Source organism: Pelophylax lessonae (assembly GCF_965119305.1).
Source record: "Pelophylax lessonae genome assembly, chromosome: 13".
Lineage (NCBI taxonomy): Eukaryota > Metazoa > Chordata > Amphibia > Anura > Ranidae > Pelophylax > Pelophylax lessonae.
Window position 1 is genome coordinate 189,045,209 of NC_138780.1, and position 25,331 is coordinate 189,070,539.

The window sequence follows — 25,331 nt, forward strand, 5'->3', positions numbered from 1 at the left end:
ACGTGTCCTACGATCCAGCGGTGAATTTACCCCAGGCGGTCTCATCCGCTGTCCTCGGTCCCCGATGCTGGCATCTTCACTCTGGGCAACCGGTTGTGACAGCTTGCGGCTTCACAGCCGGGTGCCCACTGTGCATGCGCGAGTCACGCTGCGCATTGTGAGTGGTGGATGCAGTCTTCTGAGACCTGGCTGAAGAAGACGACCTCGGGAGAGGGAAGAGGGAGAACTTCTATTGCTGAGAACAGAAGTGGGAAGAGGATACCTGTTCAAATCGGGTACCCGTTCCACCCCCCCCCCCCCCCCCAAAATGCAAATTGTTTAAGAGGAGCGGCGAATAAATCCTTAAAGCGGAATTTCCCCTTTTGGGTGGAGATCCGCTTTAAGCCCTGGAAGATTAATCCCCGTGTGCCCAGGCCATTTTTTGCAATACAGCACTGCGTTACTTTAACTGGCAATTGTGGTCATGCAACGCTAAATCCAAGTAAAATACATGTCCTTTTTTTTTTGTTTGACTAGCGGTACCGAACTTCCTTTGCTACTATCTGGTGGGTCAGCTGGTGTTCGCTCAGAGGTGGTTGACCCTCCCAGAGGATGATACGGTCGTTGCTCTGGAGGTTGCGATAGAAGGCTCCTACGAGGCCCTGTCTCGTCTCCTGCTCAGAGGTATTAAAGCCCCTTACCCCATCACTACCTCTATGAGAGTAACAATTAGAGTTTGGGTGGTAGCTGGCAGGACAGAATATGGAAGCCCCCAGGTAATATCACCACACTCCCAATTGTGGAATAATCCTCAGTTTTCACACTTCTTTAAATTCCCTGTCTGGACAAAATATTGTTTTACAAGAGTAGGAGATATAGTCAAGAATTGCACACTTCTGCAGTTTCATGACATGAAATCCAAATTTAATTTACCCAACTCCCATCTGTTCTGTTACTTGCAATTGCGGCATGCATACAACTCTCAATTTGGTACCTCACCAATCACAATGCAAGAGAGTGATATGGAAACTATTCTCAGAACGACTCTTTAGATAAAGCGTTGTCTAATATTTATAAGCAACTATTTGTAGATACCTATAGCCCTTAAGCCTACAGAACAACATGGGAAAGGGCGTTTCCGTAGATAGACAGAGAGGACTGGAACGATGTATGGCATATAAATTTCTCTCGGTTCTCTCATTCAATATAAATTTCTACATCATAAACAGTATACAGTGCTTTGCGAAAGTATTCGGCCCCCTTGAACTTTGCGACCTTTTGCCACATTTCAGGCTTCAAACATAAAGATATAAAACTGTAACTTTTTGTGAAGAATCAACAAGTGGGACACAATCATGACGTGGAATGAAATTTATTGGATATTTCAAACTTTTTTAACAAATAAAATACTGAAAAATTGGGCGTGCAAAATTATTCAGCCCCCTTAAGTTAATACTTTGTAGCGCCACCTTTTGCTGCGATTACACCTGTAAGTCGCTTGGGGTATGTCTCTATCAGTTTTGCACATCGAGAGAATGAAATTTTTGCCCATTCCTCCTTGCAAAACAGCTCGAGCTCAGTGAGGTTGGATGGAGAGCGTTTGTGAAAAACAGTTTTCAGTTCTTTCCACAGATTCCCGATTGGATTCAGGTCTGGACTTTGACTTGGCCATTCTACCACCTGGATATGTTTATTTGTGAACCATTCCATTGTAGATTTTGCTTTATGTTTTGGATCATTGTCTTGTTGGAAGACAAATCTGCATCCCAGTCTCAGGTCTTTTGCAGACTCCATCAGGTTTTCTTCCAGAATGGTCCTGTATTTGGCTCCATCCATTTTCCCATCAATTTTAACCATCTTCCCTGTCCCTGCTGAAGAAAAGCAGGCCCAAACCATGATGCCGCCACCACCATGTTTGACAGTGGGGATGGTGTGTTCAGGGTGATGAGCTGTGTTGCTTTTACGCCATTACGTCATTAGTCATTTAGGTCAACATTGGATCATTCAGAGATCCTCACTGAACTTCTGGAGAGAGTTTGCTGCACTGAAAGTAAAGGGGCTGAATAATTTTGCACGTCCAATTTTTCAGTTTTTTATTTGTTAACAAAGTTTGAAATATCCAATAAATTTAATTCCACTTCATTATTTTGTCCCACTTGTTGTTGATTCTTCACAAAAAATTACAGTTTTATATCTTTATGTTTGAAGCCTGAAATGTGGCAAAAGGTCAAAAAGTTCAAGGGGGGCAAATACTTTCGCAATGCACTGTATCTTACTCCGGACAAATTGGCCAGAACCTCATCCGGAGTGAATTTCATGCATATATTCTGGAAATGTGTGGCCATGCAGAAGATCTGGTTGGAAGTTGCTGAATAGTATTAAAATGTGCCTTCTGTGATTGGTTGATGCTCTAGCTCCAAAAAGAGTAATACGTACACTGTTGACTGTTATTTTACTATGCTAGGAAAATGATAGTACTCTCCTGGTAAAAGCCTACAACCCCTGCCATTCAGGCATGGAAGTCGCTTGTACATAAAGCACTCCTTTTATAAAGCCACTTATGCCAGCAGGGGGATAACTAATACATTTGAGAATGTGTGGGGTGGTTGGACAAAGAGCACCTCTACAGTGTCTGATTAAACTGGGTGTACCTAAAAGGCCCTTGGTATCCTTCTTGTAGTAGATTATTTTGGCTGGTCATGATATGTCTGGGGTTGTGTCCAGGAGATATATGTTGAAATGGTGCTGTATAAATGAAGGAATGCCAGCCTAATTCTAAGTTAATTCTAAGCTAAAGGAATGCCAGCCTAATTCTGGCATGGTCACTTGTTGGTAGAACACTGGTACTGGGTGTCAGAACTACGGAATTCTCTTATGTTACGCTAGCCTCAAAAAGATGGGAAGGTTGCAATGTTCCTATATACAGTATCTCACAAAAGTGAATACACCGCTCACATTTATGCAAATATTTTATTATATATTTTCATGTGACAACAATTAAGAAATGACACTTTGCTACAATGTAAAGTAGTGAGTGTACAGCTTGTATAACAGTGTAAATTTGCTGTCCCCTCAAAATAACTCAACACACAGCCATTGACCACTTAACGACCAGCCACGTAGATCTACGTCGGCTGACTTTGAGTGGTTATACCGGGATGATGCCTCTAGCTAGAGGCATCATCCCGGTACCGTTGTTTGAAGCCGACGGTCGGCTTTCCGTTGGTAACGATCGATGCGGCTCGGGAGCCGCTCGATCGTTACCCGGGGGGGCGGGAGGGGACGTCCCCCCCCTCCCGCCGCCTTCCGCGGCTTTGCTCGGGGCTCCCGTCCCACCGGCTGGATGGAGTCCCGATGAATGCCGGAAACGGCATCGATCGGGTCTCCGATGACGTAACCCGGAGGCGGCGTCCATGACGTCACATCCGGGTTACTGTGCTGCAAAAGGCGGCAGATTTAAAAAACGGCTGTATGCATACAGGGAAGTGTAGTGGAGGGGTCTAGGGTCTTTTAGACCCTCGATCCCTCCATAAAGTGTACCTGTCACTACATATTGGTGTCACAAGGGATGTTTACATTGCTTGTGACAGCAATAAAAGTGATTAGATTTTTTTTTTTTAAAAAAAACCTGTAATAAAGTTAAAAAAAAAGAAAAAATAAATAGGAAAAAAAAATAAAAAATTTAGCCGCCCCCGTCGCCGTGAGCTCGCGCACAAAAAAAAACGTATACGCAAGTCGAGCCGCAAATGAAATCGCTGTTCAAACCACACGTGAGGTATCGCTACACTCTAACTCTAAACTGGTAACCGTTAAATAAATTTAAAGCGTCGCAGATTGAGATCTCTATTGACCGTAGTTTGTCGCCATCCCACGGGGGGGGGGGGGGGGGGAGCAATTTTAAACCGTAACATGTTTGGTATCTATTTACTCGGCGTGACATCATCTTTCACAATATACAAAAAAAATGGGCTAACTTTACTGTTTAGTATTTTTTAAATGCAGTGAAATGTGATTTTTCAAATTTTTTTAAAAAAAATGGCGTTTTAAAGACCGCTGCGCAAATACCGCGTGACAAAAAATTTTGCAATGACCGACATTTTATTCTCCAGAGTCTTTGCTAAAAAAATATATATAATGTTTGGGGGTTCTAAGTAGTTTTCTAGGAAAAAATACTGGTTTTAACGCGTGAACAAAAAGTGTCCGAAATAGGGCTGGGGGTAAAGTGGTTAATGTCTAAACCATCGGCAACAAAAGTAAGCACACTACAAATTGGGCCCAATTAGCCATTTTCCCTCCCCGATTAGTGTTTCAAGGTCTCAGGTGTGAATGGGGAGCAGGTGTGTTAACTTTGGCGTTATCGCTCTCACTCTCCCATACTGGTCACTGGAGGTTCAACATGGCACCTCATGGCAAAGAACTCTCTGAGGATCTGAAAAAAAGAATTGTTGCTCTACATAAAGATGGCCTAGGCTATAGGAAGATTGCCAAAACCCTGAAACTAAGACCATACAGCGGTTTAACAAGATAGGTTGCACTCAGAACAGTCCTCGCCATGGTCGACCAAAGAGAGTGCACGTGCTCAGCATCATATCCAGAGGTTGTCTTTGGGAAATTGACGTATTAGTGCTGCCAGCATTGCTGCAGAGGTTGAATGGGTGGGGTGGGGGGGTCAGCCTGTCAGTACTCAGACCATACGCGTCCCAGAAGGAAGCCTCTTCTAAAGATGTTGCACAAGAAAGCCTGCAAACAGTTTGCTGAAGACAAGCAGACTAAGGACCTGGATTACTGGAACCATGTCCTGTGGTCTGATGAGACCAAGATAAACTTATTTGATTCAGATAGTTTCAAGCGTGTGTGGCGGCAACCAGGTGAGGAGTACAAAGACAAGTGTGTCTTGCCTACAGTCAAGCATGGTGGTGGGAGCGTCATTGCCTGGGGCTGCATAAATGCTGCTGGCACTGGGGAGTTACAGTTCATTGAGGGAACCATGAATGCCAACATGTACTGTGACATACTGAAGCAGAGCATGATCCCCTCCCTTCAGAGACTGGGCTGCAGGGCAGTATTTAAACATAATGACCCCAAACACACCTCCAAGACGACCACTGCCTTGCTAAAGAAGCTGAGGGTAAGGGTGATGGACTGGCCAAGCATGTCTCCAGACCTAAACCCTATTAAGCATCTGTGGGGAATCCTCAAATGAAAGATGGAGGAGCTCAAGGTCTCCAACATCCACCAGCTCCGTGATGTCTTCATGGGGCAACCTGTGAAGCTCTGGTGAACTCCATGCCCAAAAGGGTAAAGGCAGTGCTGGAAAATAATGGTGGCCACACAAAATATTGACACTTTGGGCCCAATTTGGACATTGTCACTTAGGGGTGTACTCACTTTTGTTGCCAGCGGTTTTGACATTAATGGCTGTGTGTTGAGTTATTTTGAGGGGACAGCAAATTTACACTGTTATACAAGCTGTGCACTCACTACTTTACATTGTAGCAAAGTGTCATTTCTTCAGTTTTGTCACATGAAAAGATAATAAAATATTTACAAAAACGTGAGGGGTGTACTCACTTTTGTGAGATACTGTACATGGTAATTATTCTGATAGTGAGCCTACTGTCATCGTTTTTTTGGCAGCCTTCATTCGTGACATCTTCATTACTGCAGGTCGTATGTCTCATCTCTGCGCACAGCACGCAGTGCTCCGAACAACCTGCTCTATATTCTGGGTAATTCTGAGTACGCCCTTCTGCTGCCGATAACGTCTGATCAGAATTCTGGAGCATGAAAGCTATTAGCAAGCCACTCTCTGGGGGGGGGGGGCATTGAATGCCGCATTGTTGTAGGGACAACAACTGTGTTGAGTTTGGGGGAACGTGGGGAGGCTCAAACCGAGTCACTTCACATGGCGGCTGAAGATCTCTTTCTAAAAGCAAACACTGGAAATATCATTATGAGATACCCCAGGGAGTTTCATGTACATAGAGGAGTGCATTGTTCTTTTGTCCACTAAAAATGACAAGGGGGAGGGAATAAGGGCACCACCAGGGCTGGTGTTAGACTATTTTGTGCCCTAGGCAAGACCAGCTACTTGCACCCGCCTCCACCCAGGGTCAGGGCTTAACTATTTCGCTTCCGAGGCAACACTTACACTCCCTGCACCTGCCGACCCTCTGGGGGTATTCTTAGTCTTGCCTAGGGCCGCGCAGGTAACAGGGCCAGACTGTGGTCTCACTGGACTAAGCAGCTAAGTTCAGAGTCCCGCCTCCCCAGCTGTGTCCGCCGCCTCCCCTGACCTTTTGGCTGAATCCTCCCCCTCCCCAGCTGTGCCCGCATCCTCCGCTGACCTCATGCCCACCTCCTCTGCCTCCCCAGCTGTGCCCGCCTCCCCCGCTGACCTCATGCCCACCTCCTCCGCATCCCCAGCTGTGCCCACCTCCTCTGCTGACCTCATGCCTGCCTCCTCTGACTCCTCCACTGACCTCATGAACACCTCCCCAGCTGTGCCCGCATCCTCTGCCTCCTCCGCTGACCTCATGTCCGCCTTTACCGCTTCCTCAGCTGTGCCCGTCTACTCTGCCTCCTCCTCTGTGCCCTTCTCATTGGCTGGGGTGCTGCCGACCTCCTATGCAGCAAAAGTGACGGATGTCCTCCATGGCTGCTGCTTTCTCTGCAGTCAGTCAGCCCCCCAGCGTCAGCCCCCCCTCGCGTTCCCCAGCCAGGCTAGCGGGGAAGTCAGCAAGCCGTGTGTCAAAGTCTTACCTTGCCTTACTGTTGGATGACCCGGCATCGGCTGACTACCTGCGTTTTGGACTCGACCCCAGCTTGGATGACTACCCACTTCCAGACTTAATCCCGGCTTGGATGACTACTCACTTCTGGACTTGACCCCGGCTGTCCCTGATTTCGCTCCTCTCGATTGCTGTGCGTTTATTGTTGTTGCTCTAATAAACTGCTTTATTTTACTTGCATCTTTGTGTGGTCTGGTTTCCTGACACCCTGACACCATGGCCTCTAGGCAGCAGTGCGCCCTAGGCGACAGCCTAGTTAGCCTAGCGGAAGTGCTGGCCCTGCCTCCCCCCTCCTAACCGATATCAGCAAATGCAGCCTGAGTAGGGATGCTTTCTCACCTCACTCCCAATGTTAGACACTGACTGGAGAGGGAGTGATGTTGTGAGTTGCACGGCTTGCGTGGCACCTCATTGACTGGATACCTATTTTTGCAGATTGGCTGAAATTTGCAGGAGATGACTTTGTCTCCAGCTAACTTAGTTTAATCCTGCAGCAGTGTGCAGAATGTCAGCACAGTGTGTGGGGAAAATCGGTGGACTCTGTGGGGAGTGGGGAAGCCAGTGGAGTGTTAGAAAGCCAGCAGAGAGCAAGGAAAGAAACAACTGTGACTGCACCCTAGGCGGCAGTGCGCTACAGGCAGCTGCCTAATTCACCTAGCAGTAGCACTGGCCCTGTGCACCAGACCAATAAAAAAAAATAAATAAATCAGGAACTAAGTCATACTGCAGAGGGCGACGTGAAGTGCAACTTTTGCGGAAAAAATTTGAATAAAAAATGGTTTAGAATTTTTGGTACCACAAAGGAAAATAATTCCAGACTGATTTAACAGAAACCCGTACTTGGAAATATAGAAAGGAGCGAATCTGACATTCTTCAAACATTCACTGCAAGTGAATCTTCTAGATCAGAGGTCTTTTAATCTCTAAATTTTCTAAACAAGGGGCTTGTTTACTGTCCTTCAGGCTTTTTTGGGGGGGCAGACTGGTGATTGAGAGCAGAAAAGTTCCCAACATCAGCCACTGGTGTCAGTGGGAGGAATTGTGCCTCTTCACTGGTGTCAGCGTAGGGGGGGGGGGGGGGGTTATGCCCCATAATTGGTATCATTGGATGATATAGTGCCCCAAGGACCGGATAACAGCAAGCAGTTGCTGGGCTGCAGTTTGGAGACCCCCGTTCTAGGTACATGTGTAATAAACTAGCGTTTCTTTAGGGGGTTAGCAGTGGCTGCTTAAAAATTTCTCTGCTGGGTTTCAGTAAAGTAGAACTATGGCCCCCCACTGAACAAAAAAACCCAAACCATATTTATACTATATATATATATATATATACATATACACACACATACACACTATATATAATGCAGCATTTAATTATAAGGGCATCTGGACTTGCAGTCTTCCCCTGCAAAGTCCCACAAATCCCTATTGATCCTGGGTAAAGTCCATCTAATGCAGCTTCTTGCGATGAGGTGGCAACAATGTTGCCCCATTTTTGAACTTAGAGCAGGGTTGTCACCCTCATGTAGGCTATGTCTGCTTGAGGAGATAAACCAACTTTAGGGTCTTCCCTCCTGCATCTATGTTCCCCATTCGGTGTGTTCCACTGAGGGTGCAGGTCAGGCTAGGAGTCTGCTCTGACTCCATGTAATCTGAAGAAAAAATGGAGTAAAATCTCATCTACCGCACATCATACAAACCCAGCGTGCAATAAGTCATAGCAGTCTCAACCTTACTGCATCCAGGCCACACCCCCCGAGATGTTTCGCCCCATCCACGAGGCTTAGTCTTAGAGGTTAGGTGTGATTATAAGCATTGGCACTGCTGAATCAGAAGCCTGTAGCTTGTCAGTCTCACCTGGCCACACCTAGTCCTTCCCACTGCTTCCTAGATTGACAGCACTGCCTCTTGCTGCAACTCTCCCACTGTTAGATGCAGTGTCTGGAAGGGGGAGCATATGAAACATAAATAAAGGAGTATATGGCTGAGTCAGGGAGGGTAAGGGAAGTTTTTCCTTGGCTTGTGCATCAAATAGTAACTGGATTTAGGATTTGTTTAGACCAGCCTTTCTAACATGGAAGAACCATTGAAATAACTTCCTGTTTTCAGGGAACCCCTGCTAATATTTATTATACCTACAGCTTACTGAATGATGGTCAGTGGGAAGAATGTTTCATAAATTTTTGGTCAGTGGGTGGATTCTTCCTCTTACAGAGCTAAAAAGATCATTAGCAGGGTCGTCTTTAATATGGACTGGACCCTGGGCAAACATTTTCTTGCCCCCCCCCCCCCCCCCATGCATTTTCTCTCTCTACCCCAACATCACAAAAAAACAAACACACATATACATATTTAAAAAAAAAAATGTAAAATAGTTTAAACAAAGAACTGGTCCACACTCATTGATTGGTTGCTAAATGGTAATTGCACATACTTCTTGCTCACTGATTGGTTTCTAGAGGTTAGTGCACATCATTACCGCTCACTGATTGGTTGCTAGAAGTTACTGCACATCATTATTGCTGCACAATATTACGGCTTACTAATTGGATGCTGAAGATAACAGCCTTTTATAAATTGTAATCCTTTTGTCAATTATTTATAAAACATGCCTGCAAAGAAACAATACCATACATACGCACCAAAAACATGTCAGAAAACACAAAATAGGTTCTAAACTACACACCAAAAATACGCACCATACTGACACGCCAGAAACCTATCTGCAGACATAGACTCAGTACCATACTGACACACCAGAAATATGTCACAGATTACAGACCTAGCAATAACATGCAAAGCCACGCCACAGCAGTTAACTTAAACCAGCAGCCTAATCTCATGCAGTAAAAGGGCATATATTCCAGACATAAATCAACTAATCCACCCTTTTACAAAACACTATCACCTTCATCTGGAATATGTACAGAGGGCAGTAGTATGTAGGGCAGAGTACAGAGGTCAGTAGTATGTAGGGCAGTGTACAGAGGTCAGTAGTATGTAGGGCAGCACACAGAGGTCAGTAGTATGTAGGGCAGCGCACAGAGGTCAGTAGTAGGTAAGACAGCGCACAGAGGTTAGTAGTAGGTAGGGCAGCGCACAGAGGTCAGTAGTAGGTAGGGCAGCGCACAGAGGCTAGTAGTAGGTAGGGCAGCTCACAGAGGTTAGTAGTAGGTAGGGCAGTGTACAGAGGTCATTAGTATGTAGGGCAGTGTACAGAGGTCAGTAGTAGGTAGGGCAGCGTACAGAGGTCAGTAGTAGGTAGGGCAGCGCGCAGAGGTTAGTAGTAGGTAGGGCAGCGCGCAGAGGTTAGTAGTAGGTAGGGCAGTGTACAGAGGTCATTAATATGTAGGGCAGTGTAATAGAAGTCAGCAGTATGTAGGGCAGTGTAATAGAGGTCAGTAGGATGTAAGGCAGTGTACAGAGGTAAGTAACAGGGAGGGCAGTGTACAGAGGTCAGTAGTAGGTAGGGCAGTGTACAGAAGTAAGTAGTAGGTAGGGCATACATTCCAGAGGTAGATTAATTAACCTACCCTTTTACAAAACAGTGGTTCACCCTCATCTGGAATATGTACAGAGGTCAGTATGTAGGGCAGTGTACGGAGGTCAGTAGTAGGTAGGGCAGTGTACAGGGGTCAGTAGGCTGTGAGGCAATGTACAGAGGTCAGTAGGATGTAGAGCAGTGTACAGAGGTCAGTAGTAAGGCAGAGGACAGAAGTCATTAAAATGTAGAACAGTGCGCACAGGGGTCACCCGGGCAGGGTATTGAATGCCATTTGGGCAGAGGACTGGGTGTCACCAGGGCAAAGTATTGGGCGTGACAAGCACAGAGGACAGGGGGGTCAAGAAAACACAGTATGTGGGGTCAGCACTCAGCATGGCACTGTAAAGGGGGTCAGAAGGATACAGTACGGTGAGAGGGAAGGGACACACTAGGGGGGTCAGGAGGGCACAGTACAGGGACTGGGAGGGCACACAACAGAAGGGGTTGGGAGGGCACACAACAGGAGGAGTGACAATCATAAAGCACAATTTCTCATAGTGCTTCCCATTTGTCAGCTGTGCTGCAATATCCCAGAAGACTTAGCATAGAGGTGCCTGCAAACTAATACACGAGGTAAGGCAAGATGATTTTACCTCCACACGCACTGGCTTGTCTCCCTCTGCTCACTGTCACGCCAACCCCTTCCAGGCGGGAGCAATCTCAGATGTCAGGCACAACCCCATCCTTGCCCACTCAAACAGCAGAGGCCAGCGGGCTCCACCTCTGGGACGTCCCTTATTTCCTCCAGGACACTGGCTGTGCCTGAAAAACTGCTGGAAGTGCGAGGTAGGGGAAGGTACAGTGGGCGGAGATTCCAGTCCCAATATGGGCAGCAATCCTCAATACTGCGAAACAGCGATTCGATGAGCAGGCACAGCTATGAAAGTAATGGCTGTAAGATGCTCCAACCGCGGCTCTTATTTCCAGAGTAGGAACATGGGAACAGGCAGACATCCGTGACAGTTGGCAAGTATGGGCAGTGCGGGCATAAGGGGCAGCTGTTTTGGGCCCCACAACAATGACAGGGACTTGGGCAGCTGCCCCTTTTGCCCCGCGTTAAAGACGGCTCTGACCATTAGTATCACTGGCAACTTATGGTTCCTAGTTCGGGAGCCCCTACCAACCTCTGGAGGAATCGTAGGGCTCCATGGAACCCCGGGTGAGAGAGGCTGGTTTAGGACTGCCATGCAGGATCCTTTGTTAAGCAATTTTCGATAGATCACTTCAGTAAAATAATATTCCGCCTTTCCATTTCTTCAGGCTGCAGTGAACAGGGCTTCTCTATGTCTCTTCTCATAAACATTTGGCTTTCTCAGGATCCTCCGTAGCCGAGTGCAGCCGGCCAAACTTCATAACTAGGCCAAGTCACGCTTCAGTGACACTTCCACAAGGTTTGTGATCCTCCAATGTGAACAGAACTAGAACTGCACAAACCCAAAATATAAAAACTCATCCATTTGTTTCCTTCTCAGATCTTCTAATTGTATACACATTCATCTGAGGGAAGGAGAAGTTTAATATATGAAGCAAGTCGTCCGTATGACTGCATTTAATACTCTTCTAAACACATTTCGGTATTTTTAGAAAGCAGCTGTATTTTCAGACATGCAATTGTTTTCCCCCAAATGTTTGAAAATGCCATCCCATCCACAATGGCGATTTATGGGTAGAATGTTAGGAGTGCCTGGTACAAATGGTCAGATAGCTTGATATTCATGTGGAATGTTTGTTGAATAAAATACAGCCAAAACATTTCTGGAGAAGGCCTCTGCTTCTTTAGGGCTTCAACAAAGGGCACATGCCATGCTGACCATTTATGCCATGCAATACTAACTTTATACCCAAAAACAGATTCTGTTGATTGGCTCTGTCAGGACCTGGATCTGAACCTACAAACTCAGCTGTGTCTGGCAGTATCTCTCCTTGCTGAGCCACCTGAGATGTTGAACAGTTCCCTGCCTGTTTTTTTTTTTTTAGAAAACCTTGTCTTGTTTCTCATAAACCTTGAACCCTTTGCACCTCCCATTAACTTTCTATTTAAGTCATGCCTTTGCACTTTATGTTTGCCAGATTATTGTGCTCACTTTAACCAATATCTTGATCTTGTCTCTCTCCTGCTGCGATCCATATCTCTGCTACCACTTATTACTCACCTTTGGCTTGTTCCTAAACTATGCTTTGGCTTGATTCCTACCAGCCATACTGGCTACTGGACCCAGGCTTGCTAACCTCCTGGTGGGGCAATCCTGAGGACCGTGACCAGGTACTAAAATGCAACAAAACCCATCTCCCCCATCAGGAGCTCTGGTGAACACTGGTTAGTGCTTACACTCCTTCTGCTTGATCCCAACCTGCAACCACTTGTTACTGACCTTTGGCTTGTTCCTAGACTATGCTTCTGCTTGATTCCTACCAGCTATACTGGCTACTGGACCCTGGCTTGCTCACCTCCTGGTGGGGCAATACTGGGAACCGTGACCTGGCCCTAAAATGCAACAAACCTCATCTCCTCCATCAGGAGCTCTGGTGAACACCGGTTAATGCTTAGACCCTTCTGCTTGATCCCAACCTGCAACCACTTGTTACTGACCTTTGGCTTGTTTCTAGCCACTTACTGCATATCAACGTACCGGTACGTCGGGTAACTTTGCGGGGTTATACCGGGATGATGTCTCTAGCTAGAGGCATCATCCCGGTACCGTGGTTTGAAGCCCAATGCTCGGCTTTCCGTCGGTAACGACCGATGCAGCTCGGGAGCCGCTCGATCGTTACCCGGGGGGGCGGGAGGGGACGCCCCCCCCCCTCCCGCCGCCTTCTGTGGCTTTGCTCGGGGCTCCCGTCCCACCGGGAGCCCCGAGCACCCAGCCGGCACATCTGCCAGCTGGATGGAGTCCCGATGAATGCCGGAAACGGCATCGATCGGGTCTCTGATGACGTAACCCGGAGGCGGCGTCCATGACGTCACTTCCGGGTTACTGTGCTGCAAAAGGCGGCAGATTTGAAAAAACGGCTGTATGCAAAAATGCCGTTTTCGGCGTTTTGCATACAGGGAAGTGTAGTGGAGGGGTCTAGGGTCTTTTAAACCCTCGATCCCTCCATAAAGTGTACCTGTCACTACATATTGGTGTCACAAGGGATGTTTACATTGCTTGTGACAGCAATAAAAGTGATCAGATTTTTTTTTTTTTTTTTTTTTTAAAAAACATGTAATAAAGTTAAAGAAAAAAGAAAAAATAAATAGGAAAAAAAAAAAAATTTAGCCCCCCCCCGCCACCATTACCTCGCGCACAAAAAAAAACGTATACGCAAGTCGAGCCGCGAATGAAATCGCTGTTCAAACCACACATGTGAGGTATCGCCGCGATCGCCAGAGCGTGGGCAATCATTTAAAAAAAAAGAGCTACACTCTAACTCTAAACTGGTAACCGTTAAATACATTTAAAGCGTCGCAGATTGAGATCTCTATTAACCGTAGTTTGTCGCCATCCTACGGGGGGGGGGGGGGGCGCAATTTTAAACCGTAACATGTTGGGTATCTATTTACTCAACGTGACATCATCTTTCACAATATACAAAAAAATGGGCTAACTTTACTGTTTAGTATTTTTTAAATGCAGTGAAATGTGATTTTTCAAATTTTTTCCAAAAAAATGGCGTTTTAAAGACCGCTGCGCAAATACCGCGTGACAAAAAATTTTGCAATGACCGACATTTTATTCTGCAGAGTCTTTGCTAAAAAAATATATAATGTTTGGGGGTTCTAAGTAGTTTTCTAGGAAAAAAATACTGGTTTTAACAAAAAGTGTCTGAAATAGGGCTGGGGCTTAAGTGGTTAAACTATGCTTCTGCTGGATTCCTACCAGCTATACTGGCTACTGGACCCTGGCTTGCTCACCACCTGGTGGGGTGATCCTGAGGACCATGACCTGGTACTAAAATGCAACAAAACCCATCCCCACCATCAGGAGCTCTGGTGAACACCAGTTAGTACTTAGACCCTGCACCTCAGGTAAACACATGCCATCCACTGGGGTGACCTGCTTGTACACCTTTCTAGCTGGTCTGTGAAAGCCTCTCTACTGCTATAGCTACTGGTCTCCGAGTCTGACCCTTGACTGTGACATGCTCAATCACCACTATCGGGGAGGCATCAGCCTAAGACCTCAACTAGGTCACTTTTTACCATGCCTTAATGAGGGCTCTTCCAGTGGTTTCTGGGGGTTCTTTATGCTGTGGCTGATTGACCTCTCATTTGACGGTGCCTGCATAAATCCGGGACCAACACCACTTGGCAAAGCCAGCTGCATGACACCAAAATGGTCTACTTAGCTGTCATAAAGAGATGAATTCTTCAAACTGACCACCAATGTTGGGGCATTTTCCCCACCGACCCCCTGATGAATTGGTTTTTTCTGGAGTTCCCCTACAGCTGAAAATTGTTTTGAGAGTTACTATAGGGTAAAAAATTAACAAAGGCTGTTGCAATGTATCCTCTCCAAAGGAGAATAATTTTTTTGGACTTATATTAATCAAACCCAGACTTCCATCAGCCCAGTCCCGGAGAAAGTGGATTTGAGCTTCTGGATTTGAAAACTTTGCTTGCCAAATGGGAGGTGATGGTTGGGCCTGATGACTGGACCTCAGCAGCTGTACCACAAAGTGGGGGCCCTCCACATGGGTGTTAGCCTCCCAGATGGCCCTCCACATGGGTGATAGCCTCCCAGATGGCCCTCCACATGGGTGATAGCCTCCCAGATGGCCCTCCACATGGGTGATAGCCTCCCAGATGGCCCTCCACATGGGTGATAGCCTCCCAGATGGCCCTCCACATGGGTGATAGCCTCCCAGATGGTCCTCCACATGGGTGATAGCCTCCCAGATGGCCCTCCACATGGGTGATAGCCTCCCAGATGGCCCTCCACATGGGTGATAGCCTCCCAGATGGCCCTCCACATGGGTGATAGCCTCCCAGATGGCCCTCCACATGGGTGATAGCCTCCCAGATGGCCCTCGACATGGGTGATAGCCTCCCAGATGGCCCTCCACATGGGTGATAGCTTCCCAGATGGCCCTCCACAAGTACCAGACAACGTGCATATTAAAAAGTACATACTATTTTATGTAGGCAGAAATGTGAAAACAAGGTGATAGTATCCAACACATTTCGGGGACTGACAATCCCCCTCAGTGTTTAAGTTGAAAAGGACAATGCTTGCTATAGGAATATCCTGCATAGTGTAATAAATGAGGGAACAATGATGATCATGTGAAAGTATTTGTAATCCTCAGACATAAAATATGTACAAAGCATATACCTCTATAGTGTGTTCTTGTCTCAATCCAGAGCACCAAGTGTCATTTTTGTCTGCTGCCTCCATCCTCTGCTATCTGCATGAGTCACTTCGGACAAGTTTCCCTGACACCAGAGCCTGATGGGTCCCTCCCACAGCTCTGCTCTCTCCCCTTGTGCATGGGAGACTGGTCTTGTCTCCGCCCCCTCCTGTAGTTTTCTAAAGGCAAATCTGTAGTGTACTGGGGCCCTTCCAACAGCTCTGCTCTAAGCACAGGCTATGTACAGCACAGTAATGAGGTCACTGCCACATTTACAAGGTAGTATCTGGCTTTTAAAGCCAGATAGTGCACACAAAGGATTTATAGTCTAACCCACGGGCCTCCACACTTTCCAAAAAAAGACAGTTTACTGTCCTTCAAACTTTAGGGGGGCTGGACTGTGGAAGCAGAAAATGTCAGTGGGATTATTATACAATGCCCCATTGTTTGTGTCAGTGGGAGGAATAGTCCCCTTTCAATAGTGTTAGTGGAAAGACTAGTGGCTCATCATTGGGAGGAATTGTGCCCTATCATTGGTGTCAGAGGGAGGAATAGTGCCCCATCATTGGTGTCAGTGGGAGGAATAGTGCCCCATCATTGGTGTCAGTGGGAGGAATAGTGCCCCATCATTGGTGTCAGTGGGAGGAATAGTGCCCCATCATTGGTGTCAGTGGGAGGAATAGTGCCCCATCATTGGTGTCAGTGGGAGGAATAGTGCCCCATCATTGGTGTCAGTGGGAGGAATAGTGCCCCATCGTCGGTGTGAGTAGAAGGAATAGTGGCCCATCATTGGGAGGAATAGTGGCCCATCATTGGTGTCAGTGGGAGGAATAGTGGCCCATCGTCGGTGTGAGTAGAAGGAATAGTGGCCCATCATTGGGAGGAATAGTGGCCCATCATTAGGAGAAATTGTGGCCCATCATTGGTGTCAGTGGGAGAAATAGTGCCCCATCGTCGGTGTGAGTAGAAGGAATAGTGGCCCATCATTGGGAGGAATAGTGGCCCATCATTGGTGTCAGTGGGAGGAATAGTGGCCCATCATTGGAAGGAATAGTGGCCCATCATTGGTGTCAGTGGGAGGAATAGTGGCCCATCATTGGTGTCAGTGGGAGGAATAGTGGCCCATCATTAGGAGAAATTGTGGCCCATCATTGGTGTCAGTGGGAGAAATAGTGCCCCATCGTTGGTGTGAGTAGAAGGAATAGTGGCCCATCATTGGGAGGAATAGTGGCCCATCATTGGTGTCAGTGGGAGGAATAGTGGCCCATCATTGGTGTCAGTGGGAGGAATAGTGGCCCATCATTGGTGTCAGTGGGAGGAATAGTGATCCATCATTGGTGTCAGTGGGAGGAATAGTGCCCCATCATTGGTGTCAGTGGGAGGAATAGTGCCCCATCATTGGTGTCAGTGGGTGGAATAGTGGCCCATCATTGGTGTCAGTGGGTGGAATAGTGGCCCATCATTGGTGTCAGTGGGAGGAATAGTGGCCCATCATTGGTGTCAGTGGGAGGAATAGTGGCCCATCATTGGTGTCAGTGGGAGGAATAGTGGCCCATCATTGGTGTCAGTGGGAGGAATAGTGGCCCATCATTGGTGTCAGTGGGAGGAATAGTGGCCCGCTGTTAGTGATGGGGCTAGTGCCCCATCCTTGGTGTTAGTAGGAGTAATAGAGTGGCAGGAACTATAACCCACTGTTGCTGACAGTGGGAGCAATATTGCCCCAGATAAAAGCAAGCAAAGGGCCACATACGGCCTCAGGGCCGCAGTTTGGAGACCACTGTTCAAACCTATGAATTGCAAACCCTCTACATACATCCCCCGCCATCTCTGCATCCTGGCAGATCCAACAGTTCATACCTTCTGCAATCAGATGTTTAAAGTGAGCGCCTCCACAGCTCCCATCGCTTTTGCGGTTAATGTGCTCTTTCTTGCTGCGGCATTCTCCATCTCAGAAGCCGATGAAAGCAAATCAGTTTCTGAGGCTTCGTTGCGTTGCAGCAGAAAAATCAATCACGGCTAGTCTCAGAGGTGCAAAGCAGTTTGCTTCAAACTGTGACGCCAATGAGGAAAGGGGGGGGGGGTGAATATATTTGCAGTCATTGTTTAGGATTCAGCTTGTGTTGGGGGAACTTTCTTGGAAGTGTAGATCATGGAAGCCCCAAGACAGGAGAGTTCAGTGGAGGTGAGCGGGATTGCAACATAACATGGGAAGTCAGTGTGCCAGGATAACGCCGGTGAATGGGGGCGCTGCGATGGATGGTTCATTAGTACAACTCTGGCCTCATGCGGTGCAAGAAACAAACCCGCGTCCTGCAGCTTGGAAATTAACAGGGAAAACGCTTCTTTATGACCTCTTGGGGACACGCAGCCTCCGTGTGAATTTAAATATTTATCTTTCCTTTAAATAATTCATTTGATCGGTTAAATAATTCAGAGTAAACAGCGCGGTGAAATGTTACTCAAGTACAGCCGTCTGCGGAATACGCCTCCCCGCCGCTTCTCTCACTCCGCTACCAGCCGTGCGTCACACACCCGGCTTCCGCGGCACGAGATCGCAGAGGGAGGGAATGCGTCTTTAAATGGCTCATCTGATCCCTCCCCCAACTTCTTCATGGTTGAAAGAACAGGGCTTTTTTTCTCTGAGAATAGGTCCAGGTACTCCCCTCTTCTGAGTCACCCCTTGTCTCCACCCCCTACCCACCTCCGAGCACTGTCCTTTGGTTCCACCCTCTACCCACCTCCCAGTACCCCCCCCCCTTTTAGAGAATACAGAACCAAGTATCATGTTGTGGTTCTAGGTAATTTGTATAGAATTTGTTAATGATAACTAAAAAAGCAGTAAAATAGATACCCTGAATTCAGCAACAATAGACCCCCCCCAACAATAGATCCCCCAGCAACAATAAATCTTCCCCTAAATCTTCCCCTGCAAAAATAGAAAAAACAGTAAATTAAATCCCCTGCAATCAGCAACAATAGACCCCCAACAACAATTGCCCCCCAGCAACAATAAATCCTCCCCTGCAACAATTACCCCCCCCCCCCAATAAATCCTCCCCTGCAACAATTCCCCCCCCCCAATAAATCCTCCCCTGCAACAATAGACCCCCCAACAACAATAGCCCCCCCAGCAGCAATAGTTCCCCAAGCAACAATAAATTCTCCACTGCAACAATAACCCCCCCCCCCCCCCACAACAAAATGTCATCCAGCAACAATAGATTCATCCCAGCAACAATAGATCCCCCAGCAGCCAGCATCAATCGGCCATTCAGCTCACCCCACTGACCCCAGCACCCCTTTGCCATTGCATACATTCAGACTGGAGGTGCCGGAACTGCGTTCCCCCACGTTCCCGCTGAAAAAAAGCTCTGATAATAACCATACTACTACTACCATTAATATTATTATTAATAACAACAATAACACTTTTACTACTAATAAAAATAATTATTATTTTTGTTGTTTCTATTATTATTTTTATAGTACATTTTATTAGAACCCAAGTATCCTGTGCAGAGGTTCCCCATAGTACTCTTGTTCTATAATAATCCCCCCCCCCCCCCCCCCCCGCTCGGTCCCTGCAGTAAGCGGCCTGCAGAATCTGAACTTCCGGTCACGGCCATAGACCGGAAGTGACCTCTTCTGGCTCCTCCCTACGCGCTGCGTCACAAAAACACGTGACTTTTTCAAGGGCATGATTATTATTATTAGTATTATTATTGTTGTTGTTAGAATTAATATTATTAGCACTCAATATTATTATTTATGATAATAACAATATTACTAATATTAATTATTATTGTCATTGCTGTTTTTGCAAAATACAGGATTTCATGCTATCACTCACCGAACGTTCCTCCCGAGTGTCTATATTGCTCCTGCAGCAGAAACACCCTCTCTGCTCTTGAATAACCTCTAGTCCATGTAGCATATATGTGTGCGGCGGTAATGGGGGGGGGGGGGGGGGATTTAAAGCGGCAATAAACCCCAAAGCAAACATTATATTGCAGCTTACCAATTCTTAGATGTGACGGCTGCATAGGCTTACTTTCTTCTGATTTCATCTGGTGATCCAGCCAGCAAGTCTGTTGTTTTTCACAAGCTCAGGCTCTCCAGCAGAATGCATCAGTTTACATGGATGAGACAAACCACTTAATACTGGCAGGGGTGCCTAAAATTATCAGCTTTTATTTATTCATGTAAAAGTAAAACCCTTATCCCAAAAAGGAATAAAAACAGTTTGCTGTAACTGATTATAAAGTGTGAGCTGGAGTTTGGCCTCAAATTTTTTTTAGTGTAATTATAACTGCTAATACATTTAACACCCCCCCCCCCCCAACTGACAATGCTGCAGTCTGCTGCACCCTCTGTGCTCATTCCTCCAGAGTTGTGTCTTACTAATACTGGAGGTGTGTTACTGGCCAGATCAACGGGTGAAAACAGAGGGGAAAAAAAGCAAAAGAAAAGAAAACAAATGCAGCCACCATATCTAATGATTGATAAGCAGCAATATAGCGGTAATACATTTTTGGTTTTAACCACTTCTGGACCAGAAGGATTTGCCCCCTTAATGACCAGGCCCTAGCTTGCGATTCGGCACTGTGTTATTTTAACAGACAATTGCGCGGTTGTGCGACGCTGTACCTAAATACAATTGATGTCCTTTTTTTCCCCACAAACAGAGCTTTCTTTTGGTGGTATTTGATCACCTGTGCGATTTTTATTTTTTGCGCTATAAACAAAGAGCGACAATTCTGAAGAAAAAAAAACAACAATTTTCACATTCTGCTATATAACCTTCTCAAAAAAAAAATTAAAAATTAAAATTTTAGGATAATTTTGTTTTCTGCTAAATATTTTTGGTAAAAAAAAAAACACAATAAGCGTATTTTGATTGGTTTGCGCAAAAGTTATCGCGTCTACTAACTACGTTATGTCATTTTATTGTTTTTTTTTTTTTTTTTTTTTTTTACTAGTAATGGCGGCGATCTGCAATTTTTTGCAGGACTGCGACATTGAGGCGGACAGATCGGACCCCTAACTGACATTTATGACACTTTTGGGGGGACCAGTGACATTACTACAGTAATCAGTGCTAAAAATATGCACTGTTACGGTTTTCGTTTTTTCATTTTTTAATGTATTATATCTTTATAACAATTTTTGCTTTTTTCAAATTCAGCATTATTTTTTTATTATATTTTTTATTCTTTCTTATATATTTTTTCATTTTTCAATCTTTCTTCTTTATTTTATTTATTTATTTTTATTCTTTTGATTATTTTTTATTTATTTATTTTTTTCATTTATTATATTTTTTCAACATACATTTTTCTTTTATCAGTGAGACTATCTCATATGGCTTTTCTCTTGCTGTGTCTTCCTCCATTTCCCATTCACGCCAGGTCCGCTTTTGCCCCTGTCCTTGTTGTTCCCAGGCGAGGACCGCCATCCTGGTATGCTCCCTGGCTCCTTGGATCATACAACCTCACAGTATATTATTGATAGATCCATGATATAGATGTGGGTGGACCACACATCCATGTAAGTTTTGCACCCACTTGCATTGGTATCACAGATACATTGCTTGTACGATATAGATTACTTATTTGTTCTATGTACTGTATATACAGATGTTTGCTGAGAGAACTGCGGACCAATATACCCCCTGAAGAAGTCTTTGTTAAAGTTGAAACGCGTTGGAGTTTGGGGGGTACGACACCTTGTTACTCCCATCACCCACATGCTGTGTGATATCCACCTTTACATGTCCATGTTTGATAATGTACTGAAGGTTTTTTAGAAATTTATGTGTTTTTTATAACAAGTTGTGCATGCAAGTCCCTTTAAGACCACTTTAACATCCACATGCCGCACATATGTGTCAATAGGTGACCAAGGTTTCTGTGCTGGGGGTGGTCTTGTGATCTAGCAGACCTCCCCCACCCCTAATAATAGCCCAGGTAAAGTAGAACTATAGGCAAAACTTTTTTTTTCTTTTCCATTTTTGATAGAGCAAGGGAGGGTTAGAACCCCTGTCAGACATCTGTGTCCCATTGCGGAGATTTCCCTTCACTTCCTTTCCCATAGCCAAAACAGGAAGTGAGAGGAAATCCCAGAAAATTAAGGGAATTTGTTGGGGACCCCCCAGGTCACCAGAACTGGTGTTCCCATTGGAAGATTTCATCTCTATTACTTTATTGGGGACAACCCAAACTTTGGGATTTTCTTTTACTTTCAATGATAATGGTAAACAGGACAAAAAGAGAGGGTGAATCTCCTTAACTACTTGATGCCCACGCTATATCTGGGAGACGGCTACAACGTGGGCTTGAAAGGCTGGGAGGGGGTACATGGACATTCTTACGCCATTCGCACACCCCCAGGAACGCGGGAGGCGCACTCTGTGATTGCTGAGTCTTGGGATTCAGTTGATGACAGGTAAGGTAAGGGGCCAATCACAGCGAAAGAAAGCTCTATCTGTTGGGAAAAAAATGTTATTTGGGTACAGCGTCGCACGACTGCGCAATTGTCCGTTAAAGTAACGTAGTGCCATATTGCAAAAAATGGCCTGGTCATTAAGGGGGGAAATCCTGCCAGTCCAGAAGTGGTTAATGCATAGAATGCATTGGGATAAAAAACCTTCTGACTTTACAACTCCTTTAACCACTTCTGGACCGGAAGGATTTGCCCCCTTAATGACCAGGCCATTTTTTTGCGATTCGGCACTGCGTTATTTTAACAGAAAATTGCACGGTTGTGCGACGTTGTACCCAAATAAAATTGATGTCCTTTTTTCCCCCCACAAACAGAGCTTTCTTTTGGTGGTATTTGATCACCTGTGCGATTTTTATTTTTTGCGCTATAAACAAAAAAAAGAGCGACAATTCTGTAAAAAAAAAAAAAAATTCTGCTATATGACATTCCCAAAAATGTTTTCATCGTTTTAGGCCAATTTGTTTTCTGCTGCATATTTTTGTTAAAAAAAAAAAAATCACAATAAGCGTATTTTGATTGGTTTGCGCGAAGGTTATGGTGTCTACAAACTAGGGGAAAGATTTATGTCATTTTTATTGTTTTTTTTTTTTTTACTAGTAATGGCAGCGATCAATGATTTTTAGCGGGACTGCGACATTGCGGCGGACAAATCGGACCCCTAACTGACATTTTTTACACTTTTGGGGGGACAAGTGACATTACTACAGTAATCAGTGCTAAAAATATGCACTGTTACTGTAATAATGACACTGGCAGGGAAGGGGTTAACACAGTGGGTGATCAAGGGGTTAAATGTAAGCCTAGGGGGTGTTTTCTAACTGCATTGGGGATGGGCTTTTGAAATGATCACAGAGCCCTGTGATCCAATATAGAAGGATCACAGGCGCTCTATGATTATTTCAGAGAGAAGAACGGTCAGATGTATTTACAATAGCTGACCATCCTCCCCTCTCAGCGGGGAACGATCGCGGATGGCCGGCGGCAATCGGAGCCTGACGGCCCCGTGCATTGGAGTCCCCGCTGCCGAGTGGGGGCAGGAGTGCGCCGCCAGCAGCGAGCGCTTTCCCTCTAGCAGCAGGTGTGCGACTGACGTAGGGCTACGCAGGAGAGGCTGCCTGCCGCATATATACGTCACTAGCCTGTCACTTCCTTGTGAGCCAATAGCGGGCGAGCACGCGCCCGCCCCGGCTCGTTCCCTGGGAAGTCAGTGCGTGTCACTCGCGATCGTCCTCCGTGAAGGGAGAAAGGCAGGCGGCTGAGGTAAACAAGCCGCCTGTCATTCTCCCCTGTGTAGGAATAGTGATCATACGGTTCTACTATGTAGGACCGTTGATCACTGTTCCTACACTAGTAGCCATGTCCAATCACAGTAAAAAGCACGCCCCTAGGGACACACTTAACCCCTCCTTCCCCAATAAAGTTAACCCCTTCCTTGCCAGTGTCATTTTACAGTAACAGTACATATGTATAGCACTGATTACTGTAGTAATGTCACTGGTAACCCCAAAAGTGTCAAAAATGTCAGTCAAGGGTCCGATCTGTCCGCCGCAATGTCGCAGTACCACAAAAAAAAAAAAAAAAATTGCAGATCGCTGCCATTACGCGTTAAAAAAAAAAAAAAAAACCACCAAAAATGACAGAAATCTTTCCCTTAGTTAGTAAACGCAATAACTTTTGCGCAAACCAATCAAAATATGCTTTTTGCAATTTTTTTACAAAACATAGGTAGCAGAAAACAAATTGGCCAAAAATGTTAAAAAAAATTTAGATTTTTACATTTTTTTGGGGGGGAATTTCATATAAAAAAAAATGTGAAAAATATTGTTATTTTTGCAAAATTTACACTCTTTTTTTGTTTATAGCGCAAAAAGTAAAAATCGCACAGGTGATCAAATACCACCAAAAGAAAGCTCTGTTTGTGGAAAAAAAAAGAACGTCAAATTCGTTTAGGTACAGCATCGCACGACCGCGCAATTGTCCGTTAAAGTCACACAGTAAAAAAAAAAAAAAAAAAAAAAATCGCAAAAAACCCCCTGGTCAGGAAGGGGGTAAAATCTTCCGGGGCTTAAGTGGCTAAAAAATGGCCAGGTCATGAAGGGGGTGAAACTTTCCAGAGCTTAAAGCTACACACTATACAACTTTTGTTGTGCGATTTCCTTTAGATTTACCTTCAACTGTGTAGTGCAAGGGATTGCCTGATTGCATATAAATTGAAAGTGTTTAGGTCTGACCTCATATTATATGTCTTTGGTAAATCTAAAGGAAAAAATCTAAAGGAAAAAATCTAAAGAAAATTGTATAGTGTGTATCCAGCCTAGGTGGTTACTATGCAAAAAGATTTGTAGAAATACCTTGATGTGCTTCACTCCACAACTGACCAGCTTGTTGGGTTGGTAGAGATCCCAGGAGATGTCAAAGATCTGAAATAAAACGATACATGTGATCACACAGCTGCTGCTACAATGATGCAAAGAGTGTCTTATGTAAAGAATACATTGTTACAAATAATCTGCACAATACAAACTTAGCATTTCTGCACAGACAGCATGAAAGACTCCCATTACTGGTGATAGACAAGCAAGCCGATCATCAGAGCCCTCAGCAGGTGTGCAGTCTATTTTTTTTAAAGGGACACTGCCATCTTATTTGTACTATGAAATGTCATTTTATACCTTTTTGTCTGTTAACCTCCCTGGCGGTCTGATTCTTTCGGATTTTAGGTGCTGAAAGCTGTACCATTATTTTGCATGTAATTCTTGTGAATGAGCAGCCCAAACCAACTGTATACATTTATTATATATATATAAGAAGAATTATTTGATTTCCTTCCAAAATTCCACATCTATGTGCCAGAAAGAGACATCAGAATCGTTGCTGTCCTCACTTTCCGTACCGGATGACGAATTTCCCCACGAATCGCTATCGCTCAGTTCTTCAAGTAACTCCGTTTCGCTGTCGCTGTTTTCCAGTTCGTCTAAAAGCGCTTTTGCTCAAAAAGAACCCTTTTTGGACGCCGTGGTCGTTCTCTATTTTCCAGGCACAAAGAACTGGAAAAGCACAGGCAGGGCACTGGAAAAGGTGAAATCCTGTGGTGAAATGGGATGATACATGACATATCATCTCATTTTGTGTATTTACATTTTTGAAATTGCCACCGGTTCCACCCCCCTGCGTCGCAACGCTCGCAG

At 45.4% G+C, this 25,331-nt stretch overlaps 1 protein-coding gene across 1 annotated transcript in view; it reads right to left on the minus strand.

The window, feature by feature from the left end:
- EML5 (EMAP like 5) overlaps window positions 1-25,331 on the minus strand; it is a 335,723-nt gene that overhangs the window by 165,459 nt on the left and 144,933 nt on the right. Inside the window, 1 exon segment of the mRNA XM_082242783.1 lies at window positions 24,495-24,563. Within this exon segment, the coding sequence (XP_082098909.1) occupies window positions 24,495-24,563 (69 nt within the window).